Genomic DNA, 24,068 nt, shown 5'->3' on the forward strand with positions numbered 1-24,068 from the left:
CAATTAACACGCCAAGGCAAAATCAGCTTCTGTTATATTTCTTAGATGCGATTTTTAGTCTTTACATCAAAACTTGATCGTCTTTGAGTAGGTTATGAAATTTTTTACAAATGTATACAATGGTTAAATGTACTCCTATCTACTCATAATAACGTCTGTTCATACTAGTATCTTTCAACGCAGTAAGAGTAGTTATTAATCAACTTGGATTCAGTTACAGGTTTAAGTTATAGCAATTCGTAAGAATATTTCGATTTTCATTTACACGATTAATTTATTAGTAAATGCGTAACTAAATCCTTTAGCTGAACATTCACTTTGGTAGTTCGTATCCATTTTGAATGAACAAGGCAATAAATATTCAATACCGTTTAATTAATTTGATGTTCCTGGGTAACAGCAATTGCATCGAAATTTTGGCTTCCTTCATCTTCTGTAGATTCTTTGTTTCCATCAGCATTTGATTTGCTTTCTACAGCTTGAGAATGTTGCTCAGGCGCACTAGAAATCAGTGAAACTTTTGCTTCTTTAGTCACCATTTGAGGATATTTCTCTATCAAAATTTTATGGCCTCTTTCTTTCAATTGTAATAATTCCTCTTTCCATCCAAGAGCTTCAGCAAGTGTAAAACACCCATCATCACAAGTTCCTTGCCAAAAAACGTCCCTGTAAAGAAATAGCCAGCTTTCTAAGTAGATGCGACACTTCATATTTGTAAAAGCGATATACATTACCTGTAGTTACTCTCACAATCAAAGCTTAATCCTTCATTTATGCCTAACGCTCCAAATAATTTAGGTCGCTACAAATAATTTTAAGTTACAAAATATAAGCATTATGTCATATATACACCGTAGTAAGCATATGTGCTAAAAGTTTTGCAATAGTAAATCAGCTTTACCGTTCCACATTTTTCCAAATTAATTAAAAGACGAGGGGTGGCATCAGGTACTCTAATAGAATGTAAAATAAGGCCTGTTCGTAAAATAAGATCCATTTAATCGTATAAAGTAAGAACCTCGATAAATTTCGTAACTACCTTTCAATTAATGAAGCAAATGGTTGCACCTTTAGAGAAGTTCCCATTATGATTAATAAATCACATTGTGGGAAATCCTAAGTAACATTGTTGAATACATGGTCGTTAATCATCTTATAATTCACAAAAGATTATCGTATCAATCTTGTCATAATTAAGAAAGTCTAACTAGCCTATTTACAGCATTGCCGTATAATTAGTAAAATAAGGTATAGGATACTGTGAACTTAGCGTATACCTCATGCGTAGCAACGAAAAATTTAGTAGGAAGGGATTCACCAAAAAACACTATATCTATAATTATAATCATAAACTGAATTAACGATTCCGTAATTTTAAGTTTTGTATCACCAACGAACCGAAATGCATTAACAGATTGTTACCCGGTTTAACAGGAGAATTGCAATTGGAGCACAGCGGAATTATATCTTGAAGGACACGTTCTTGAATAAATATAACACAAATGATTTATTTTAAACGACATCAAAGGTTTTAATATCGATCTACAATATGAAATGCTATTACCTTTAACCCAATCAGAAGAGTATTCTTTTTGACAATCGTGATTAATGCAATGGGCAGCCGAGAAAGAGCCATGCGCTTCGATAAGTTTTTCTTTAGGTACGTTAGCTAAATGTTCTAGAGTATCGATATTCTGATATGACAGCAAATAGAAGAAATTTAGCTAGATTTACGAACAGTTCTAGACCGTGTTTACTATTACAATTACTGAGAAATGATACTAATCTATTCTTAAATTCCTATACCTGAGTAAAGTGACGGAGGAGCAATCCTTTATCATGCAACAGTTTAATAAAATAGTGGCTCAACGTGGGCTATAAGAGTTTATCATCAATTTCGAATAGTAGATTTACGTTAGCAGCATAGCGATCAGCAACGTTTTAATTAAAAATTTCAGTGATACCTTATAACGGCCGGGATATAATTCTTTCGCTAAGGAATAAAATGGAGAAGGATTCTCCTATACCGTTGTAAGACAATTAAAACTTTATTATAATCACTCTTATTTAATAAACATACCGTATATATATTATCGAGACAGAATTAAATATAAATCAAATGATTGCTCTTACTCTGAAATAACTTAATCTAAAAATGCTTTCTGGATCCGGCAGATCATACTTTTGTAAATTGTCATATAACCCAGTTCCGGGAGTTCTAAAATCAGGGATGCCCGCTGACGTAGAAATGCCAGCGCCAGCCATGACAATAATATTTTTACCTAATAATTACCACGAATGGTAAATGACGCATTAATTTTTTAGATCCGTTTGGTAAATATGTTTAACTTAATATTTATTCTTTCTCACATTTATCGGAAAGCATATACTTTACTATTCCTTCAAAGGTAACTTCACTCAACAATTGCTGTGGTTGTTCAGCCTCAGAGTCATTCTCACCAACAAAAATGTTGAAACGTTGCAGTAGACTTCTTACATTTTCCAAATCTATTTACAAATTTTCACATATTATCTCCTGATAGTGGTTCTAACAGTTACAATTAGTACAGTATTGAAGTGTGGACGAATAAATATTATCATAATCATCACTAATTTTTTGACATATTTAACTTGTGTATTTCTATAAAGTTACTTACACCCTTCTGAAGAAAATTCCGGATCTTTAGATTTATCATTGTAGTCCTATAAGACATAATGTCAGCAATAAAAAATAAAATGGTGTGTCTTTAGTTATTCAAGATAGCTATTGATGGAAGGTAGTGATAGCATCAGAACGTTGAGTACTGTACTGCTCTGCCGGTGCTCGTCATAATAAACATAATTCTAACTAATTTCTATCTGAAATTAAACGTGATGTGAAAGTAAATATCAACAATGAATGATATTGAACTATTTTAATAGATAAATAAATGGCTGTAGCAGCACTCAGCTATCGAAATGTACATATGCAAATCTGAGGTGATGTACGAATAAATAAAACATGTAAATCTATTTCTGCTATACTCTATTCTAATATTGTTAGTTCAAACTATTTTTCGATGGCTTGTCGAAACCTGCCAAGAACACTTACGCTTGCAAGATATTGAAGCAAGGCAGACACCGTACACCAATTAGGCAAATCATCAACTCGTCGTTGATATGGAGAATAAACTGAGTTATTACGGAAATCATTTTCATGATGATTGCTGTCTTCATAATTTTCATAACGGTTGTCATAGTGGTGATGATATGGAGGATAAGGAGCAGTTCGATTTGGATAAAACAAGGCGTTATGACGTGAGCCAGTCGGATTGTGATAATGTCTGTAACTTTCAGAAACTAAATCCAATTTTGGATAATAACTACAATAATCGTCATTGGAATCGAAGTCTGATTCTGTGTCTGATTGATATCTCGGTTGTAATGCTACTTGTAAGCGTGGCATTTTCTTGCATGGTTCTAATATGGCCTGATGTAATTGCGACGCAATGTAATAAGGGTGATCGATTTAATTTCATCATAGAAGTAAATTGTAGATTGGTAGGATAATTATGTTTAAAATCGATATTTACTGTTTCCTTGCATTACTTCGTAAATGGAAATAAAATATTACTAATACTATGGTAATTTAACACGGTTGAAAAGATATTATACCTCAATTATTACATATCTTTGTACGAATTGAATATTCGATAAACTATATAAAGTCTAGAGATAAGGGATAAATAAAACCTGATATTTACAGTTAACACTATTGTTATTACTTTTTCTAAGATAAACGGTTAAATACAAGAAGTGATTATATACTGAACTTGTAGGAAGCATAACTACTTTAACGTTATCAGTCTGTCTTACTACATAGTTTGTGTAGATTTGTAGATTATAGTAGTAGGCGTAACACAGGTTTTGTTGAAGCTACTTGCAATACCGATTTACAGTATATATAGTCCATTTATAATCACTACTTCAGTTAACAATTTATACTGAAATCAAGAGAATATAATATAATTTATATAAAAATCCGGATAGACTATAGTATATGTTATGATGAGACTTATAAAGGCATAGCAGTACAATATCAAGTATCAGTCATTAAGATATTAAATCGAAGGGATGAGAATCCAGCAGTTTTAACAATATTATACGCGACATGTGTATACCATATAGCATACCTCACTATCTTCAGCTGATTGATCTCCTTCATAACCTTCAGTCTCTGTTGTAGACGTTGTCTCTGGACTCTTTTCAATCACGCTCTCAGCATCATCCTGGTGATAACTGGTAGCTTCTGCAATCGCTGAAAGAATTGAAAAATTAACGATTCGGTAATATTAAAGTATCGAAATTACAGTACTGTATACTGCACTAGTAAAGTCCTAAGTTTGATCAATCTAGTGGGTATGTATGTCAGAAGCTTGCATGGATAAGTATTGCTTCTAGTCAATGCAGTCAAATGTTCCACATTTCTATTACCGGATGTAAAATTATGTTGACGATTCCCTACTTCATGTTTCCTTTCGTCTTGCATTGTGAGTAAGATAAAACTTGTTATCATTTCTCATATTTCATAGGTGATGCGATATCATACTTGTCATAAGTAGGTATACTTGCAAGACAGTTTTGACAAATACGTAAAAAGGAGATCTTGAAGCACTGCAGTGCTGAATCAACAATAGAATGTATACCTAAAATGCTAAGAGTCCTCGTTTGATCCCTGGAAAAGGTGCTCGTTTACTTTAAACAAATAAGCTATTTCAAACTTATACTGATCTGTTTCATACCAGTGAATCAATCTACTAACATAAACATACATACAGTATATTATACATCCAGATCATGCTTCCTTTACTGTTCTTGTATAAATATACACTTTGGACTATTCACCCATCTCTTAATTACAATTGCAATGCATTTCTAATACGGCACTAGATATAAGAAAATCCAGAAGTCAAAGCATTTCAAACTTCTGATACTATCAAATCATCACTCAAAAGGCAGATGATGTACTAACTACACTCATCTATTATGCAAATTTATGGATGCTACAGAACCAACATAAAAGGATCAATCTATCGTATATCAACAGATAGAAATTCTTTAAATTAAGTAACCGAACACTACTTTGTCCTATTACAATTCCAGTCATGATAACTGTTAGAATACACATGATGTATAAAATTGATCAATACGGTTACAAACAACAGGATATACGAATTGGCATAGTATTGACGCTATATATCCTTGCAGATTATGTAGCTCATAAATCAGTAATGACTTTAATAAGGTATGATAGCTCATTCTATTAGCAATCTTGAAGTGGGTATTGCGTATATAAACCTTTATTCTTTATTTCAATGTTTCAATAATACTGTAAGAGAAAGTTTGAAGGCCTTCAGGGCAAATGGATTACTAATAACCATGACTATCGATCTTGATAAAACTCAAAGAAAGTTTCTTGGTAGGATAAAAAAGGGCAAAAATCGATAGAGATCCATCTACTATACACACACCCTTAATGAATTATACCGTAATTATAATTATAAGTCCATTTCTACGCCTAAAGTGGCACACGACTTTCTAGCTTTCTAGAGCAATCGTACAATTTACTTTTCCAAGGGTAGAGATAGATGACTTACGTTGATTCTCCGATGATGCCATCACTGATCGACACCAACACCAAGGTATTTACTGCACACTAATCGATCAATGGCATGCAGTCTTTGACAAGGAAGATAGATGATCAATCTTTCTACTGTAACAGCAAGAAATAAAGAGAAAAATCATAACATTAAAATAGCAATCCTAGGTGATCAAGAAGTTACAAGAGACTACAATAGTCAACTTAGCCAAAGAGGCCGCAGTCAGACATCGCCTTTTCACTATAGTACTATTATCCGTTTACTATTTCTATCACTTGTGATAATGTAGCCTTGAAAGGAAAAATACATTCCATCTTTCAGTTATTCTACTTATATTGGCTCGAAAGTATAGCTAGCTAGTCAGCGATTAATTATCGTCCAATCCAATTGTTGAGTCAAGTTTTCACTACAGTACCTCTACTTTATACTAAGCAAGTAAGCATCGATTCTTCAAAGACCACACTAAAGTAAAATACTTGTATTCATAGCTTCAACTAGAATGCATAGAAAAACAGTAACTAGTTCTAAATTAGTCATTTACCTTTGACTACTTTCAATTTTGCAATAACCACTGCAAATTCAGCATCAATTTTAACCGACAAGTAGCACCAAGAAGATTTTTTTCTCCAACTGGCCTTTTAATATGGCCGATACTCACACATACACATGGGAATGAATCTGTCTGTCCGAAATCCTGCCTACAGTCACAGTCACGGTACGTGGCCGATACTCACACATACTGTACTGTACACATGGGAATGAATCCGTCTGTCCGAAATCTTGCCTACAGTCACAGTCACAGTACGTACAGAAGTAGTCTATTCTTATACTGTAGCGGCACTAAATCGGTTCGATTATCCATCGTATCTCTAATTCTGGTCAATAATTAGTTATTTGCATGCTTGAATTCGATAGCTGACTCTCTTATGGGGTTGGGAAGTTGAATTCTCTCTTGCGCATGCGTAATTCGTTGTTATAGAACTCGTAATAATTGCAGTAGTGAATTAGACAGTATACTGTAGTTTGACTGTATCACGACCACGATGACGTCTGTCCAATATCTCTCTGCCGGAGTCCGTCCGGCCAGGGACTACTAAAAAGGAAAGAGGAGAGGGATGCAAAGTAAAAAGTAAAATGCAGAAAGCAATCATGTTTTCTGGTCATTCTACTCTGTGGAGGGGATGATCATCATGAACAATCTAGTCTACGATTATAGATATACGATACCGTCGAAATGACTAGTAAAATAGTCGGCCTCCCAATTTTTTTTTGTATCCTTCTTTCTTTCTTTCTTCGTGGTCTTTGCTGATTGCATTGCATTCTACTCGATATACTTTTCATCTGCTGTTCTGCTCATAGAACTAGAATAGAAGTAAAAGGGAAACTTCCATCGCTTATACGTACTGTGGTACTCAGTACAGTATATTTTGTTTCTGCCATATACGCATACTATTTATATACGTGTACATATATACAATATTAGGTAGGCATCTGAGAATAATAATTAATTCTTTCAACAGCGCTTTACAGCTTCTGCAGCTTTAGCCGGTTTCATTTGGCGGTATCATGGCAACAGAGCCTGTAATACAGGCTTGCATGATCAGTGGTTGTAGGACAACTACCACCTGGACAAGGATTATCGCGATTGCCTCTAGGCAAATGGTGATCTGTTATGAATGGTTTGATGTCCTAACTTCAATTTCTATCGATAAATGCGATCAGACCGATAGGAGTCGATATCGAGCCTTCTTTCTTGACGGAAATGGCTAGATGTGAGAAGTCATAATTCGATGACAAAGTATCGAAAATAAGTAAAAGCTCAAAGGTAGAATAATTCAACAGAAAATGTAAAGTAAAATTATCTCCAGAGCAGTTGATTAGCAAGCCGCACTAGGAGCATGCCGTAATCATACTGGATTCTACTCTCATCGTATCATAACAGAAATTTTATGATACAGTTTAGCTAACGCGAGTAGGGCGATAGTAGTAACTTGCTACGATACCAAACACTATCCTGCAAGTACTTTATTTAGACAATATACTAAGGTGGTGCTTTGAAGCAATAGCATACTAGCCGCTGATTGGACAATCTCAGTTTAGAATTAACCGTTATATGTTGATATAATAGTATATTATAATCGATCACGATAGTACAATATTGTATCTTTCCATGGACTAGACTAATAAGCTGGGCAACCTACTTTTACTTTAGAATAGAACCTTAACGGTACACAGCCAATTCATTTTTAAATACCTATAAGTAACCTCTATCGTTGCTATTGAAAACGGTAGTTCAATTTATGGTAAGTTGATAATATCCAAGTTAGCGGGAATAGTGTCATCAACATCAATTTTATGCTCAGATAAAACATCCACTTACTTTTTGACTAGTTATATTTTAGATTTCCATGATTTGAAAATAGATTATACAACTGCTTCAATGCATAATTTAGCTTAGTTTAATCCAAGTAAACTAGCAGTAAAACGCACGACTGAATCCGGAAGTATAATATAATATAACATCAACAGGATTTGTATTCATGTATTGAATGCTATATTTTGGTTATCATGGTAAGCCAAGAAATGATAACTCAAGCCTAACTAGCTTACTTCGTTGGGTAATCATGAGAATACATCAATATTTTGAGCTAGATGAATTAGAAAACTATTTTCCTTTTGATAACGTACGATATTGCCTCCACGTCTATACCCCTGTATTAATTTTAAAGGCATTTCTTTAAATTTTTTGTTGTTTTGCGTTTAGATTTATTTGGACGTAAATTACATGTATCTAGTGTTTAATAAAAGTAATAAATCGATACCACTACTAACTTCATTCAAAAAGCGCCTATATACAGTATTCCATGTATATACATCAATACAATTGAAGCTTAATAGCTCTACTTCAATTAGCTATAGTTCACCTTTCTAGTAGTAGTTGTAAAATAGCATTAGATTTATGTTGTACTGCACTCAATTTTATATTTAGTACGATGAAATAGCATAGACGTATATACGAGGTCATGAATTGAAGTGTATACTACTACAGTAAATATGAGCATTGTATCGACAACTCAACTCTTCTTTACGCATACCCTTGTTTATATATTATTATTTTTTAGGCAAAAAAACAGAACTAAATCAACTCCAAATTGATGAGCACTACGATATCATGCTAAAGTATAACCTGAAAGCGACTCCGTCATCAATGCTTCCAATGTTTTCCGACATCAGCCATGTATCCAGGTTTATATTTATGTATACAGTATACTTGCTGGATAGCCAGATTCTCTGGTTGTGTTTTAACTACATCGATTATAATAGTTTATCGATTTATAATACGTGTAAGAATATTTAGCTCAAAATTTAGTACACAAATGGGGTAAAATGGATATGCATTTCCATTATAGGAAGATTGTTTTCTAATCCATTTGTTTTATATAAATCATCGATAGTATTTTGGAATTATGCACGCACATTATTAGTAGGGAATCGGACATTAAATATTGATCATTAAGTTATCGTACCATAAACTATAACTGATTCTGTTCATTAATATAGAAATTGATCAAGAGATGCTTTTTCATATTTTTTTAATCGATCTTAATAATGGTATCCTGAAATCATTCTGTATATTCATATTCATAAAATTTATATGTATCAAATTATAGTGCTAATTCACAGTATCAGGATGTCTGTAGAAGAGAAAAAGAAAGTCAATTACGAAATGATAAATTGCTTTATGATTTGGAAGTTGCTTGCAAGCATTCCACGCTACTAGACTCCAAGCTATTTGATTTGCAGACTGCTAGGGTATAAAATTAAAAAAGATAACTTAATGTTTGTTACTTTGATATATATTTTAATCTAATTGAGCTTATTATCCAACTTTAATTTTTGAAATACCGTAATACTAATTTAACGATAGACACTTTATGATTCTTTGAGTAAATTCTTACTCCTAAATTGGTTCATGCCATTTTTATAGGATCAATACAAAGAAATGGCAATGAAATATAGTGCAAAATTGAAGATTGAAGCTACTGAATCGTCTATAGCACCATCCAGTAACGTACTTCATATTCATACTAAGTCAGATAGTTACGATCAGGAACGACCAGATGAAGTAAAATTGCCATTACCAAAATCATCACTAATATTGAAGCCAGCTGACGATATTCCTAGCCTGATCCAAGCAGCACAGCAGATAAGCAATCTCTCTGGTCACCACAAGCAGTATCCATTAATAGATGACAAGTTGATGCAACCTTATCAAGATCATCTGCAAGCTGATGATATCAATGCATCCAATGTTACAGATTCGATCAATAGTAGTAATCAAGAAGAAATACCAATAATTAAGCCATTGCCAACAATCGATGATTTATTGATGACCGCTGGCCAAGGCAATAAACAAAATAATAATAAAAATAATAATCCTTTAGATTATGAGCACAAGCTTACAGACGACAGTATATCTATGATACCACATGATGAGCAAGATAATTCAAGTAAATCTGAAAAAAGAAATGAGCCTTCGCTAATGCCAATAATATCAGGTAAACAGGTTGAAGAAAGTGCTGGTGATAGCCCGAAGAATAGTACGTTAATAAAACACGAGGTAGAGAATGATCATTTCAATCCAAAAGCACTGAAAAATGACGCATCGACAGTGGTTATGATTGAGAGTAGTGTCTTACAACCGAAAATTAATGAGCAACATGATATTCATATTTATGCTACAGATAGCAATAGCGATGAACAGTCCTCTGTTGGTAATATTATTTCGCACAAAAGTGATGATGTCGATGACCAAGATAAGGAAATGGTCTCACAAGATATTAACCGTGAAGTAGTTATAGTTCAAGATGTAGATGATAATAAAAATCGTTCTAGTGACGACAACAATGAGAAAGATCGCATCACATCAAAATTATCATTCGAGTCCTCAACATCTGATGATGATAGCTCTTCTATTGAGCAATCTATTAGCTCTAAGAAATCGTTATCTAATATAGAGGAATCCATTAAATACGACCAAAGTGAGAACGAAAACCAACAACAATTATCTACGAACAAAGGTAAAATATTTAATAATTGTTAGTGTATTTAGATGTTACGAAAATTTTCTAGCATAATACAGATAGAAATGCTATATGCGTACATTATCACTACCTTGCATATTGTTATTAGTAAGTTACACTTTATCTTGAGAAATTACTATTGGGATTGAAGTAATATGGTCGCATTCAAATACGTATCTGTATATTATCATATTCCTGCTTACTTGATTTCTGATTTTTCGTTCTTATTAAAATTATTTTAACTACAATTCAAAAAATAATAAAATTCGAAACTATATCAACGATAATTTTAGAGTTTATTCGATAGTTTCCTTCTGTGCGATCATATGTACACATCATATAACATATATAAACATTCGGCTTTCGGATATAGCACATGCCCCAAAGTGTTCGTACTAGTAAGAAATTAAACAGTTCGGTTAACATATTTGATTAATTTATTAAGATGATATCTTTGTTAACGTACATATCTTTCAGAAAAGAAACCTGATGCCACCGGTGAAGTGGAGCGAGATAGTAAGAGTAAAAATGTTCCTGAGTATCAATCTGATTTCGAAGATAGTAACACTATGAGTTCGTCTGAGAATATGTCCGATATTGAAAATAGCATGGTAAGACAATGATAATACTTAGCATTCAGGAAATGGAGAAATCAAGATATGATTTTACTGTATCAAATCTTTGTATAATGATTTTACTTGTATTTACTACTTTTAGCGTCTAAAACAAGATGTTAGAGAAGATGAAGGCGAGAATAAGACAGAAGCGGAGGCTTATGATGCTTTGAGAAGATCTGTTCTAGGTAGTCCTTTAAGTTCAGCAAGAGAGAATGCTGAAGGCGATGATGTAATGTCATTCTTGAGCGAAGATAGTGATATTGATGCGCTAGAGCAAGAGTTAGCCGAAATTGTATCCCCACGTGCAGTCGCAAGGTAATGTTTTACAATAAAATTTTTATAGCTGGCTCATAACTTTACAATCCACATGTGAACATTCTACCTTATTTTTATTATTAATTTAATATTTATAGTAAGCACGTTTTATAGTGCTACTGTTCTCATAATATTTATTTACTTGTAGTGGTAACAACGCTAACGAAAGGTCGCAAAGATCAAGCATTCGTAGACTGCCAAGCATTCCAGCTTCACAAAGTGCCCATAATATTAAAGGAGTTGATGATTCTAATCAAGATCATAATCGACCTCGCTCTCGTAGTGCAGGTACGGATCAAACAGCTGATCAGCCCCAATCTCCTACCCTTGAAGATACACTTTCTCGTGATAAATCATATAGTCAGGATAGCATAGGAGACGCTATAAAAGATGAAAGCCAGCAAACTGTTCAAAAAATACGCCAAGGTAGCTTTTACTCAAGATTTAGATTTTATCGCCAAATTCCTCTTCTGACTTACAATTTTAGTAATTTCCATATGGTACTTTTAGACGTTAATTAATTAATAATAAAGGACATTTACAGCATTAATTTAACTATAATTATGCTTGGAATTGCTATATACGTTTGGTAATGTATTGGTATTACAAATTTGAATTTCTCTCTAGTATTAATGAGTGATGATATGGACGATGAGAACATGTTTGACCTGGAGCCAAATACTCCTAAAAAGGAAATTAAAGCACTATCGTCTGATGACGATTTTGACTTCTATGGATAACTTTGCCGCAATAAATTGGAAATCTGTACAAAGACAAATATCAATTTTGGAACGAACTCATGAAAATGCAGTAGTTGCTAATCATCAAGACCTGCTTCTGAAAATGAGAAGTACTACTATCAAATCTCGATCACTTTGCAAGATGTCTCAAATCGCTCCAATATGTTTGATGAATTACGTTGACTGCATTATAGCTAAAGGCAATTAATTGTAGAAAAACGTGTTGAGATTCAGTAAGATTAATAGCGTATATGATTGTACAGTAAATATAACAAAAAACTGCCAAATTTCTTTTAGATGACGAACAATTCAAACTACGTGTATTTTTATCGAATGGCATCGATGTAAAAGGAAGCTAAAAATTGCATTTATTAGAAACAAATTCCCTTGTATTAATTATTAATCGATCGATAATATTTGATAATATTTATAACTACGTAAATAAATAAAATAGACCCATTTACACAACAATAAAGAATAACAGTTAATACTTCGAATAAATTCTAACTGGAAGTTTACTTTTTTCATGTTGCTTCAAATTTCCATATTCAGCTGCAAAATAAGAAGCGATACATAATCTTTAGTCTGAAGATCTTAATGATTAATTAATTAATTAATCAATCAATTATAAATTAGCGGTCATGTAATATAAAGGAAAAATACCTAATTTATTGAATATCATAATTAAAGAATGCTTCTTTAACTTGTTAATACTAATTACTTCTTTGTCATTCCTAAACAGAAAAGGCAGTTAAGTTAAAGAAATATCTCAGTTTAGCATTCGTATATATACGCATATATATACACTTCATTCAATACTTAGTTGACTAAAGCATAGACAACAATTTTAATAGCATTTATTATAATCAGGAACCATTACCTTAGAGATTTTTTAATGACATCACAATCATGAAGTGCTTTAAAAGCGTTGCTGTATAACGATAAAGATAGTACTTCGTAATACTTCGAAAGTCCTTAAAATGGAAATATAATAAAATAAAAGTAAACATACTGCACAATGTAAATGGAGTAGCTTCAATCAATTTCTTTAGCAGAGACTTTTCAGGTTTACAAACCTCCATTTATATAGTCTATAGCTAACTGTTGCGCTCCTTGGCACGATGCTTTAAGGGAAAACTCCAAATGACCGTCAAGATTCGTTAGAACGTATTGACAAGTAATCTTAGAGACGAAAACAAAATTAGTAAAATGATATTTTAATGTTTCGACAAAAATCTTTGGGAACACAAGTACAAAAGTAGAAGGAAATATACTATACATTACCCAATAGGCCACGATAAATGGACGTATTAATTCACATAAGAATTCGACAAGTCTGTGACCTTCTGATGTAATATGAATCGATGACGAGCTAACATTCAGAGATACGTTACTTTCACGGAGTAACCGTATAGCTCTGTGAAATGCTTCCTATTCATTTAATATAGTAGTTTTATCACTAGAATGTAACAAATTTAATGATAATACACATCTTACAACTAGTAACTCACCTCATATTTGTCATCGCATGTTATGACAAATTCGTCATTAAATAATTTATTTAATAATTGAAAATTTTCCAATGCCACATCTGTAAAATGTTATACATAACTACGTCAGATTGACAACTTGTGTTGGTAAGCTTTAATGTGATTGCTATTCATTCAGTGATGATATTGTCAATGCTAATTTGTAAGAATCAGAATATTTCAATAAAGCATACCGATATTAACTGGTAACTCTCCAGCTTTACTTTCATTCCAAAGAACTACAGCTAATAATCCTTGTAGCGCAAATAAATGTAAAATTTTGTTGCGATGTCTTGCTAATACTACATGATCAGCAGCAGTAGCGAAGACTGCGTCATAGATTAATAATGGACGTTCGGAACCCTTTAATGCCTTGTTAGAATTATTATATTCACTTTTAACTACAATAAGTCCATCAGATGTCAATCGTAAAACCTCGTGCATTAGACCTAAAGCCCTTTTGACATTGCATGAATCGTCTTTTTCACCTAAATATATTGTTTCGATATAGAATCACAAAATCAATTAGTAAACTTGAAAACTGAATTATTTCATATAAATGAAATTTTGTAGAATATTTTATATCAAACTATGCAATGCCAACAGTATAGCTTTACCGCCTAAAATTGCAATATCCCCTCTTATCCTAGCAATTTCAGTTCTAAGCCACTGCACTTCGGCAACGGCATCATCTAGAAATTGATAAAGTTGTCACGGCCATGTTTGTTATTTTGGAGTAATTTCATGGTAGTATAATAATACTGTAACTCGCTTCTTTGCTACGGAAGATCGAAATATTACGGAATATCCCGATCGCGATAAAGGCTTTACTGTACTTTCATATTTTAGTTCTTCACGCATTTTATTACGAATAAATCGAAATTACTTATTTAGATAGCGTACCGAATTGAAGGCCACCATCATGCTGTAGGATGATTGTCGATAATAACGCACAACCAGTTAAAAGCAGGTTTTCTCGCTGACGATCAATCAAGTGATAAGACAATTGCTTAACACAATGACTCTCCGGGTCGGCATCGTTACCATAATGCCTACAAAAATCAAAAGTTATAAATGCTTGAATTATTACATTTATGACAGCAAATTTGCTAAGATAATAATTTGATGTTACCTTGGGTGCAATGTATGGATAGATCTATCAATTTCGAATTGTTGGCAATAGTCTCTCATTGAGATAACATGTCCAAAATGAACATGTATTTTACCAAAATTTTCCGATAATATCGTTCTTGCTTTTAACAATCCCTAATATCAACAATTGATGGATAAATATTTAAAACTTAACTGCATGCAATTAATAAATCATAATATTGACATTTATTAGTAGTAATAGGTTATCTATTGACTATTTCCTTATCCTAAGCAATAACAATAAAAATTGCGGCACCGATGTTGATTCCGGTGGTTTGGCAGCGCCCAACAATTCCCTAACCATCAAACTATCGTCGACTACCTTTTCGTAGGTTATACTTATTGGGCAAATTTTGATGTCTGGTACTTTACATTCAAAATATGATCTTGCCGCCTCTTTTAGTAACCCTATCGGTTCAGTTATACAAATAAATAATGCATAAATATCTAAACAAATGTTACCCTATATGAAAAAACATGCAAAAGATAAATTGATTAAAATAGATCAACCTCTTTTTGGCGGTAGTGATTTCCCAGTTCTACTTCGGGTCCCTTCTACAAAAATTTCTACCGGAAGATCGCCGTAACAAAGAATTGTGGTAAGGTATTCATTGAATATCGTCCAATATAATCGATCTTTTCCCAGAAAGCTTCGGCGCATAAAAAAGGCTCCACATCTTCGCAATATTATAGAAACACCAGCCATCCGGGAGAAATCTATCAAAAAAATAAGATAACGATATGATATGATATGAACGCTAGTGCTTAGCCGCCAATAACTTCTTATGCTGTACAGGTAATGATCTTGCTTTAATACTATTTGGTGTATTACCTTGGCCAGCAACAATAGCTGGTATAGGAACGCCGCAAGCGCGTAGAACGTATGAAACTAATATGAAGTCGGCATAACTCCGGTGTACAGGCGCTAAAATAACAGGTGAATCCTGCATGACTGCTTTCAACTAAATTATAAAAGTGTTGGTAAATTGATAAGAAAAATGTCAATGAACACATTTGATATGAAAACATTTTGGGTATGCGGTAGTAACTTGGCGGTATTACAACAATTCATAGAGTTGAATGCACTCTAAGATTAATTTTATAGCTGTCTTATATATCATAAATCCTTCTTTAATATCTTTGCTAGCACGAGACAATTTAGCTCTACGAGTATTGTCTACTTCAAATACAGTATTGGTTACTTCTTCTACGATGGCTATAAAGAATTTTATTTTTATTAAAATGTAAACGATTATCACATTGATATAAAGACATGGAAGTGCTTTAATTTTAATAATGTAGGCCGTTGATATTGAAACTTGATATAATTATTTACTCTATTTATTTTTCAGTATACACACTGCTTTTTTCTAAATTTTACGTATACATATACTGTATATTGCTGATAATATTGTTACATAATGGGACTGATACCTAAAACTGGTTATTAAGACTTGTTATAATTAACTATTAGCAAGTACAAATAATATTTGCCTCTGCGTAACTGCTATGCTACTAATAATTACCTCATTAATACCAGACTTGTTGACCGATATTTCTTCAACGATTCGACATATAACCTTTGTCATAAAGACAAGCATAACTCTAGTAGATAATTCTCCTTGCCTATGCTCAATTTCCTGAATATAACTATTCACCGTAGCTTTGACGTCATCAAGTGATTGGCCAGTTTCTTGTACAATCTAATTAAAGCAAGATGGGATGAAATTAGGCTTGGATAATCAACACCAGATTCTTAGCAGACAACTAATGATGCATCCAAAATAATCATGTTGCTATATTATACATCTGTATGATTGTATTGAAGGCCCGATATCATACAGAATGACTGAGCTCATTCCAAAAGTATTACATAATCAAGAATTAGCTATTATCATTATTGACAATCAAGGTTAAAAATATCAACATTAGGATTTATCTATGTTTGTCTAATGCTTGTTATTAGTGCCTTATTGTTGATATCTCCTGATTACGTGTGAGCCATCCTGTAGTGATCTACTGTACAGTATAATGAAGATAGGACTTGAGCTACTTCTATCGCTGTGTACGGAATGGCTATCTCGTACTTTTTTTTAAGCTTATGTAGTGCAATGCAGTTACTCGGATACCACAATCTATTTGACACTGTGACCGTAGCAGGTAGTGACTGTCCTGTCCTATGGTATACCGTCACATCGTGTTTGATTCAGAAAACTACTCGTCCATTACTGGCAAAACCAATTACAGTACTGTTGTATATGATTGAAAGAACGATAGGATTATCTAGTTAGAACGTAAGATAGCATACAGTAAAGTAAATTCAACAGTGATAACAATTTTAAAAGTTTGTGTCTTTGTACACTTTAGTGAAAATTCCAATATTCCAACAGGGTAATCACCAATGAACTGATCAGTAATTGATTAGCATAACTACGTACAGTACTGTCAGTATAACTTATACCATACTGAGCGAACGATCTGCTTGCTATACTATTGACTCTGATAACTTGATTAAATAAATGTCCCCCATTCCTATGTAATGTAATGTTATGTTATATAATATGTCTACGATATGCCATAACTGATTTAACTCACTCGAACGTGTGCACCGTACATACTATCGATAAGCATGAAGAAATTAGTGCTCATCCTTTCTCCAAAAGTCGCTTTTAGTACGGTGTAGACAGAATCGTCCAATTCTTTTCCGAGTTCATTACTGATTTGCCACTGTATAATTTTATAATTACCAATATGCCATTGCAAATTTAGGTATTTTACTCATTCTTTTCCATACCTATGATACAGTATTACTGTCCATTTGCAGAAAATGTCATTACTGTAAAAAGGCGCAGCAGTATGGAAATAGCACAGTGTGACATTGGTCGATCTACTACATAGGCTGAAGATTGGAGAACTAAGGCAGAGTACATACTGAGGAGTGATGATTAAGCAAGAAAGTGATGTATTACCAATATCAAATCCAAATTACCAACTAATTCAATATTTGGTAACCGATGTATTGACCAATGAATGCAAACTTACACTGTCCATCACAGCTAAAATTTTCCTTGATGATAGGATATGATTTCTAATATCTTGTGGGGAAAATAGTTTGGCATGTTCGTAATGAAGATTAGTCGTTTTCGATTTCTTCGGGATGAATGGATTGAACGCATTCAAATTCCCAACACCTGGACGAATAACATGACGATCTGATCGATAGTTGGCCATCTGCAAACCCAATGGTACTACTAACTATCGTCCAAAGTAGATGATTAACAAGGGTAAGAAATGAAAAATAGACACGTCTAGAGATTGATAGTCTATCTACATCGATAGATGGTGTAGAATTCTATCCAATAATGACGATTTTTGTCGGCCTTATTAACTGAAAATGATGGAAAGAAATTACTTGAATGGCGACTCTTCAGTGTTGGCGTCGCTGATGTTGTGACTCCCACACGCGTCAATGTCAAAGTAGTGTGTACTGTACGCCGTGTGTCATAGCTTAAAGGGTGACCCTAGAGTACAGTATGATTACAATGGACTGTACGTGAGTCAATGGATAGTGTTACACGATTGCACACGACAATAGTCATGGAGTGACTCCATGTTGGTGACAATGCGCGCGCGTCATTACAGCAGCTACAGCAGTAACGTCGTATCGTTGACAGTCCATCCAGAACTGGCACTGCACGCTGCTTAATATTTCCTTCGTCATCTTTGGCGAACTGAATTTGTACTTTTTACTTGATACGCATCAAAATATACACTGAGTGTCTAGTGTATACTAGAGACCCTGCATCCAAAAATGAGTATACACATCTTTGGCGTACTGAACTTGTACTTTTTACTTTATACGCATCAAAATATACACTGAGTGTCTAGTGGACACTAGAGACCCTGCATCCAAAAATGAGTATACACATCTTTGGCGTACTGAACTTGTACTTTTTACTTTATACGCATCAAAATATACACTGAGTGTCTAGTGGACACTAGAGACCCTGCATCCAAAAATGAGTACTGTATACACTGCAATAATGTACTGGTGAACAACACCGGTGAACTGCGATGTCAAAGTAACGCAGTAAAATATCCCCCTTAGTGCAGCTAGTGCTTACATAAACGCTATTCTGAAATTTACTGTTAATTTCATGCACAGTACAGCGATCACTGTTGCTGAACAAAAGAGGTGTTGTCTGTACATAGACACGCCTGCACCCATGTCCACGTGGTCCAGTCTTCATTGAAGAGTTTGATCTAGAACAGACTACATTAACATTCAATCCTGTTTCATTGAAGAAACGTGGACCAATCTTCAATCTGATTTCATAAATGAAAATGTATATTGGTTAAAAATAAATTTGATTTAGATCGATCGATATAAAACACAACGATTGACTCTATTCCACTACGGGTATACCATATAGCTCGCAAATTCGCTTTGCTAATATCGACAATTAATGAGGAGCATTTGTTTCGTCACTAAGTAAACTTGAGCTATAGTATTTTCTAATCAAACCTCCACTGGCTGGTTTTGTTTTTCTCAACTGTTACCGTTATCGTTAATCCAACTTTACATTCATAGTTAAGCGTGATCCTTTTGCAAAACTCTGCTAGCAATTACGAGTAAAATAGTTGTATTAAGGACTACTACAAAGCAAGTGCAAAATAGTGAGTGTAATGTGGAGGTTCCTTCGGTCATTCCATTCTACGATACGATATTAATGAAGGCGTATACTGTACCACATATTGGACAAAAGCAAGCTAGCAGCTAATTTGCAGGAAAATAGGAACCTGCGCATTGAAGGATAAGGTCACAGTTTTCGTCACGTTCAATCCATTTTTTAAATTCAATATTTTATTCTTATTTATTTATTATTGTCATTCTTGATGCGTTCCATTGCTCTGTATCACTGCCTACTGTAGTGTACTGAAAAGGGATTACTTTCCTATAACCTATTTTAATAAAAGTATAAATGAAATGTATTGCTATCGGTACTGCATTAGCCCGTTCGTTTTAGTTCTATTTTTTTCCCAGTTAGAGCACTAAGACGAAATGAGAACAGTATAAATAAAATGTATTGCTATCGGTACTGCATTAGCCCGTTCGTTTTAGTTCTATTTTCTCCCAGTTAAAGCACTAAGACGAAATGAGAACAGTATAAATGAAATGAACACAGTGTACTGTACATTACAGTACTGTACTGTACTGTACTGTATGTGTGACAGACTGACAGGACAGTATCTAGAGTGTACAGTGTATAGTGTACAGTACAGAATTGCAAATGAAATAAACACAGTCAGTATGTGTTTAAATGAACACAGTGTACAGTACTGTACATTACAGTACTGTATGTGTGACAGACTGACGGGACAGTATCTCGCGAGGTGCAGACAGTATCTAGAGTGTACAGTGCACAGTACGGTATTGCAGACCGTCTGCAAGACTGTAACTCACGTACTGTACTCAGTGTACTGTACGTGACCAACTATACAGACGGTGTGGACAGAAAGACGACTCACCAATAGATGAATGATATCAAACTAACTGCTCTATCAACAATTGTATTCATTCTTTCCTTTCCATCATCAACGAGCTATCATTCCATCCACAGTATTTGAACAAATCTTCTTCTTCTAATTGCAATCTACAGTAAGTAACTTCAGTAAACAATATGGTTGTTCATTCTTAAAATACATATTAACCAGTCTGGCACATTTGATCGAGATTCATTCAATTCAAATTGTAGGAACCATAACAACATGATGGCGACATCATCTGAAGCGTACGATGATTGAATTATACGAATATACTTTATTATTGCTGCTTGTCAGACTACTATTTTGACACACTGCAAGACTTAATAAGTTACTGCCAATTTGACTTGATGCTGTCATCATTGAATACCTACGTCTAGATACCTCTCTGAAAACGATTGATCTTATCGTGTACGATATTACCAGCCTCGAGTTGAGCCTCCGTTCCTTTCTTCACCGATACTTTATCCACTACTTTCACTCATTCCATCGTCTTGAATACAACACATCAACAACATAAACAACTTCTTACCGGCAGGGTAGTAGTAGTCATGCCAGCACTAATAACTTTCGATCACCTAACTCCTGTTCAAAGCATCATTTCCTGTGCTCTTTTAGCCGTACTATACGTTTGCAGCTTATACGTTTGGAAAAATAGCACCGACAGGTAAGCTCATATTACCATAATAATTAGAATAGCATTCAGCATACGCACAACAAACCTTCTGTTGCAGTTAAATCGACCAAATGTATCTTTACAATTTTATATCAATCTTGCATGAATAATTCCTTTTTAAGCTTGCAATTTCAATGAGTAGGAAAAATACTAATCGTTGGCCAATCGGCCCTGTCTTATAATCTGATTTTCTATCAAGTGTTGCTATGAAATGCATCATTACGTGTAAACAACGTCTTGATCTTAAGATACTGCAGACAAATCCATAGCGCTAGCGTAACTATGATATATTTATGTTAGACATTGAAACGCTTGAAAATGCATAGCGATAACTTCTTTCTTTCTTTCTTTCTTCATGTCTAATGATACTATTACAAACGTCATTCAATTTAGAGATGATCCTCGGGTTATCAAGAAAAGGTTTATTAGTGTTCTGATTGTTTCTATTCTATCACCTATTTATGTTTGGTGGTGGTCAACACCTGCTAAAGATGCCGAGGTAATGCGAGTACGATAATATTTACAGTAGATAAATCCAATTAATTCTTTGAAAGACTTAGCAGCTTTGATCAATTCTGAATTCCCTATTATAAAATTGTCCGCTTACCTAATATCCATAATATATTTTATAATTAATAGGGTTATACTATAGGGGTTTGGTTGGGATTGCGAATTGATAATATCATTCTTGCAACGATACTTCCTCTATTATTAACTACGGTAACTTTATTAGTCAATCATTTCTGCTTTATACGTATATCATGATACCATTTTAAATTATAAATTACGCTGTATTAGCATTACTAACGAATAATCTTGTTAAAACGAAAAAGTGGAGTATTAATCTTCATGAAATTTGTTCAATTTCTAAATGTAGCTTTTATACAATCCTCTTATCATGAAACAACTATGGAAAATTGAATCTATAAACACAAATGCATACTAAAATTTACATGTACTTGTTATTTTAGATTTTATTTCTAGGACCTTTAGCACTAATAATATGCAACGATCCAAGTTCGATCCTATATGGTATTTCATTACTATAGATGTGAATGTAGAAATGATGTCAATATCTGAATGAGCCACGCAATAACTATACAATTAATGCTATCCATATTCCATAATAATATCAATTAAAGGGGTTTATCGTTGAAAACGTTTCTTTGTTATTGAACTAGCTGTCATAGACATACCACATAAAATCTTTGATATATATTGGTTAAGGAGTCATATTATGGTATGTTTCTGGCTTATTGGTGTATCTACTATCACACCTCATAATTATGATAAATATGATAATAATGTCTATATGTACATACTAGTGCATATTTTTGTAATAGTCTCTAGGAATAGGATTTATGCAGTCAATCTCTCTCTTATAGTAGCTAATAATTTCATAATTATTATTCTTAACTATCTTAAATCTATTTACGTACTGCGCTATATCTATTTATGTCTCATAATCAAATTTATGTATTGCAGGCACCATTTACAGAGGAATTTGTATATCGTGCATGTATGCTGCCGATACTATTTTCTCAATTCGGATTCACAATGGCAATACTAATTTGCCCATTAATGTTTGGCTTAGGTACGTTATCATTTTATTGAATATCGATTATAATGATATTATGCTTACTAATAATAGGGATATAAAGTTCTTAATTCTACTCAGTTACATTCTATAATATGTGTAATCGTATTCTATTTATACAGCTCATCTTCATCATTTGATTGAAAGAATTATAAGGAAAGATAGCTCTCTTAGTAACGCTATTGCTATTACAGGTACGAATAGTACTCATGCTAATCAATATCACAATTAAGGATTACCAAGTATTAAATGTCATCTTTAACTATTTTTTTGATAACTACGATCTTAAATATCTCCACAATAATTACAATCTAGTATTTCAATGTGGATTCACCACAGTGTTTGGCTGGTATACCTCTTTTGTGTTTCTTCGAACTGGTAAATTCATACGAAATCGGATTATGAAATTAATTACGACTCCGATATGTCATTGTATACGCCGTTTGCGTGAGAATAGTTTTTTCTTTAAATTAAATTATTCATGGTTCTAGAGAGTATTAAAATATTAATAGAATCTTATATTAAAACAGAATTATTCTACTTTTAATCTATCATTTTTAGGCCATATAATTGGCCCAATTGTGTGCCATGCATTTTGCAACAGTATGGGATTTCCAACATTTAGCGATATTGACTATTGTAGATACCCTAAATGTAAGTTTCAATTACTGGCTGCTAAAGTAACGGTTTTACACATGTGCCTTGAAACTAATATTATTTTAAATTTAATCATTACCATTTTTTAGTAATTTGGACCGCCTATATTGTTGGTTTAGTAATGTTTGTCATACTTTTATTTCCATTAACTAATCCTGATTACTACCAAAGTCTTTATAGGAATATTGCTAACAATAAATAGCAAAGATTATTTACTAGTAGTAATACGTGTATTCTTGACTTAGTCGCATTTCCGCATAGATTTGTGATATGCGTCTTAACAAAGATGAAGCTACAACTTTTCGCCATTAAGATAATTGCCACCTATTATACCAGATACTGTACATTAACTTTGGATTTCTTGTACAAGACTAGGTATTTTTAATAAGTTATGACGAGTAATGCCTATGAAAGGTCTAAATGTATCATTTATATGATCGCTATTAATACTTACATTTACCAAAAAATTGCTCTTAGGCGATCTTATACGATATAAAATACGTATATAATTATACATA

General features: G+C 33.3%; 5 protein-coding genes across 5 annotated transcripts; 3 read left to right on the plus strand and 2 right to left on the minus strand.

The window, feature by feature from the left end:
* Nucleotides 1–371: 371 nt before the first annotated feature.
* TRIADDRAFT_26227 (uncharacterized protein) lies at nt 372–2,506 on the minus strand (the record flags this gene model as incomplete). Its single annotated transcript, XM_002113572.1, has 11 exons — nt 372–666; nt 735–802; nt 902–953; nt 1,040–1,116; nt 1,278–1,333; nt 1,423–1,482; nt 1,565–1,694; nt 1,807–1,875; nt 1,965–2,021; nt 2,134–2,282; nt 2,371–2,506. Coding segments are annotated over 11 exons (1,149 nt in total), but the record flags the coding sequence as incomplete, so codon positions are not given.
* A 4,895-nt stretch (nt 2,507–7,401) lies between these two features.
* On the plus strand, nt 7,402–10,743 carry TRIADDRAFT_57208 (uncharacterized protein; the record flags this gene model as incomplete). Its single annotated transcript, XM_002113215.1, has 4 exons — nt 7,402–7,411; nt 8,762–8,885; nt 9,311–9,452; nt 9,628–10,743. 4 exons carry the CDS (start codon nt 7,402–7,404, stop codon nt 10,741–10,743), a joined length of 1,392 nt encoding a protein of 463 aa, XP_002113251.1.
* A 356-nt stretch (nt 10,744–11,099) lies between these two features.
* Nucleotides 11,100–12,395, plus strand: TRIADDRAFT_57209 (uncharacterized protein; the record flags this gene model as incomplete). The annotated part of the gene is made up of 5 exons (XM_002113216.1): nt 11,100–11,121; nt 11,201–11,334; nt 11,441–11,655; nt 11,804–12,081; nt 12,283–12,395. The coding sequence occupies 5 exons, from the start codon at nt 11,100–11,102 to the stop codon at nt 12,393–12,395; spliced, it is 762 nt and encodes a 253-aa protein (XP_002113252.1).
* A 484-nt stretch (nt 12,396–12,879) lies between these two features.
* On the minus strand, nt 12,880–18,307 carry TRIADDRAFT_57210 (uncharacterized protein; the record flags this gene model as incomplete). The annotated part of the gene is made up of 16 exons (XM_002113573.1): nt 12,880–12,947; nt 13,059–13,129; nt 13,276–13,369; nt 13,472–13,577; nt 13,680–13,826; nt 13,907–13,986; nt 14,119–14,412; nt 14,542–14,616; nt 14,828–14,976; nt 15,057–15,190; nt 15,399–15,484; nt 15,587–15,793; nt 15,909–16,038; nt 16,603–16,779; nt 17,672–17,803; nt 18,119–18,307. The coding sequence occupies 16 exons, from the start codon at nt 18,305–18,307 to the stop codon at nt 12,880–12,882; spliced, it is 2,139 nt and encodes a 712-aa protein (XP_002113609.1).
* A 2,864-nt stretch (nt 18,308–21,171) lies between these two features.
* Nucleotides 21,172–23,752, plus strand: TRIADDRAFT_57211 (uncharacterized protein; the record flags this gene model as incomplete). The annotated part of the gene is made up of 7 exons (XM_002113217.1): nt 21,172–21,287; nt 21,690–21,795; nt 21,936–22,016; nt 22,782–22,890; nt 23,016–23,087; nt 23,455–23,547; nt 23,640–23,752. The coding sequence occupies 7 exons, from the start codon at nt 21,172–21,174 to the stop codon at nt 23,750–23,752; spliced, it is 690 nt and encodes a 229-aa protein (XP_002113253.1).
* Between the last annotated feature and the right edge of the window lie 316 nt (nt 23,753–24,068).

Source organism: Trichoplax adhaerens, genomic scaffold, assembly GCF_000150275.1.
Source record: "Trichoplax adhaerens TRIADscaffold_6 genomic scaffold, whole genome shotgun sequence".
Classification (NCBI taxonomy): domain Eukaryota; kingdom Metazoa; phylum Placozoa; class Uniplacotomia; order Trichoplacea; family Trichoplacidae; genus Trichoplax; species Trichoplax adhaerens.